Source organism: Trachurus trachurus (genome assembly GCF_905171665.1).
Source record: "Trachurus trachurus genome assembly, chromosome: 23".
In the NCBI taxonomy this organism is placed as follows: Eukaryota; Metazoa; Chordata; class Actinopteri; order Carangiformes; family Carangidae; genus Trachurus; species Trachurus trachurus.
Genome location: NC_139912.1, coordinates 8382077 through 8384720, shown reverse-complemented (window position 1 = coordinate 8384720; position 2644 = coordinate 8382077). Strand labels below are relative to the sequence as shown.

Here is a 2644-nt window from a genome sequence, read left to right as displayed (position 1 = left end):
GGAAAACACCAGTAAGTGCAGATGTGGGAAACTCTGCAGGGTACTGGGGGGTGAAGAGGCAGCGGTTTGGGATGGGGCAGGGAGGGAGTTGAGCTAACCCCAGCCTGCCTTCTGGCTGGGCCAATGGGCCATGGTAATTAGATCTGGCCAATGTGGGCCCTGGGCTCTGGCCTGGGGGCATATAAGGGGGGCCCGGGGCAACAGACCCCTCATATCACTCAGAGGTCTCTTCTCTCTCACCCCACTGCTCTACCCTCCTTCCTTCCTTTGTGCCCATCACTCTGAACATCCACTCAGACTCTTTTCTCCCACAAGCCATGGAGGTCTTCTCGCCATCCCAGGTCTACTACGACAGAGCGTGCGCTTCCTCCCCGGACAGCCTGGAGTTCGGCTCCGGCATGGAGCTGGCCGGCTCGGACGAGGACGAACACGTCAGGGTCCCCGGGGCCCCTCACCAGCCGGGACATTGCCTCCAGTGGGCTTGCAAGGCCTGCAAGCGCAAGTCCAGCTTCACCGACCGCAGGCGGGCCGCCACCATGCGGGAGCGCCGGCGGCTGAAGAAGGTCAACCACGCTTTCGAGGCCCTGCGGCGCTGCACCTCGGCCAACCCCAGCCAACGCCTGCCCAAGGTGGAGATCCTGCGCAACGCCATCCAGTACATCGAAAGCCTGCAGGATCTGCTACGAGAGCAGGTGGAAAACTACTACGGCCTACCTGGAGAGAGCGGCTCCGAGCCCGGGAGCCCGCTGTCCAGCTGCTCTGACGGCATGGTAAGACCTGCAGCCTCCTCACCGCAAAAAACATCTGGTTGTGTGGCGTCTATCAGCCAAATTGGAACTACTGCATGTTGAGACGGGACTTTGTCTTGTGGGAACCTCGCTTAAAAGAAAAAACACCCTAAATTATTCATGCATTCAGAGTCTGGGGCCTTTTTTCACGCGTATGTAGAGCATTTTCATTTCTAAGTAGAACCTGGATTTACAAACTTCTTAATCAAATGTGTCTGTTTTTGCTATTACCATGCCTTTCCATGCATATCGCACAAACATCTCCATGTATCCTTATATCCCCTGATGCTTATTAAGAGTCAGATTAGTTTCTCTGAAGGTGACTGTGTATCAGTAAATGCATCAGGAGCTTCTAATGCTGGATGCAGTAATGGCTTTCCCACCACCGGACACTTTATAGCCCTAATAAACCGAGCTTAATCCACCGTACTGAAGTCTGGCAGGAAAAACTGGGTGCTTTTCTGCATTCCATCCTGACTGCATGTTCTGCGCCGCTGCCAGGATTTTCTGCAGATTTACTAGGAGAAAGTGTCATCTTGCACAAACTGGTGTTGCTTCCACTGATACAATCGATTCGCCACGCTCAAAGCCGGGGTATGGTGGGGGTGGGAGGGTGGGAGTTGGAGGAGAAGGTGGTGGTGGTGGTGGTTGCGGAGGGGGGCAAGGGGAAGAACATGCTGCCACTTTGGCTTAAAGGTGTGCGTGAAATAAAGAAGCCCCCATAACTCAGGAATTCAGGATTTATTATCCTTGTCCAGTATATCATGAAGGGCATTGGCTGATCTCTCCCCTGTATATATGTGTGTGTGTTTATATCATATCATATCTGTCTCCTGCTGCTTTTTTTCTTTCTTCTTCGTGAAGTGTTTGCAAGAACTCAAGGGTAAATTTGATTTCTCGTTTCCTCCCATAGGCTGACAGCAACAGCCCGGTGTGGCAACAGTTGAATGCAAACTACAGCAGCAGCTATTCATATGCGAAGAATGGTAAGACCTCTTGACAGTAACGGCAGCCTGGTGCATGCATGATGCTTTTAAAGATCAGATTTTTGAATGCTTGATGACTTTAAAAGCTCCACAGTGTCAGAAATTACAATAATAGGAAGAAAAAAAATTGATATGTGGCATCAGCTAATCCCCAGATCTCCCTTCATGTTTTCAGACAGTTTTAGCGACAAAGCACCCGGCGCCTCCAGTCTGGAGTGCCTCTCCAGCATCGTGGACCGTCTGTCCTCGGTGCAGTCCAGCTGTGGACCGGCCGCTCACAGAGACATGCCCACTTTCTCCCCCGGCAGCTCCGACTCGCAGCCCTGCACGCCGGAGAGTCCCGGGTCCAGACCCGTGTACCACGTCCTGTGAGAGGACGGGGAACCTCCCTGGATATTCTGCCACAGGCTTGCAAAAAAAAAAAAAAAGTACTCGCAAATGAGATGAGATAAGAACTCGTTTCTGTTTGACCTGTGCGCAGGAAGCTTTTATTTTGTACATGAGACTGTAAATATGTAATGTAAATGCCCATTTATTCTATACATGCTGTTATACCCAATGAGACATATTTAATAATGACAGTTAATGTGATTAATGTTGCATTATTCCAACATTAAGTGGTATTTATGCAGTGGTATTTTCTACTTTCCATGTTGTTGTGAACATTAAATCTTTCACTGTTATGTATAGAGGTTTTTGTATTTGTTTTCGTTGAAAGTTCTTCTTCTTTTTCTTCTTCTTCTTCAAACGTCCCTGTGTGTTCTTGAAGCCAAACAAGCTCCATTCATCAAAACAAGGTCAACAAACAGTCTTATCTAATGGCTAAAGCAGCCGCCGTCATTAAAACACTCATTAGTCTGAATTTAGTGG

At 49.5% G+C, this 2644-nt stretch overlaps 1 protein-coding gene across 1 annotated transcript; it reads left to right on the top strand.

The window, feature by feature from the left end:
* Positions 1–236: 236 nt before the first annotated feature.
* On the top strand, positions 237–2400 carry myf5 (myogenic factor 5). Its single transcript, XM_083999181.1, has 3 exons — positions 237–770; positions 1702–1774; positions 1950–2400. Exons 1-3 carry the CDS (start codon positions 318–320, stop codon positions 2144–2146), a joined length of 723 nt encoding a protein of 240 aa, XP_083855307.1. The 5' UTR covers positions 237–317; the 3' UTR covers positions 2147–2400.
* The last annotated feature ends 244 nt before the right edge of the window (positions 2401–2644 follow it).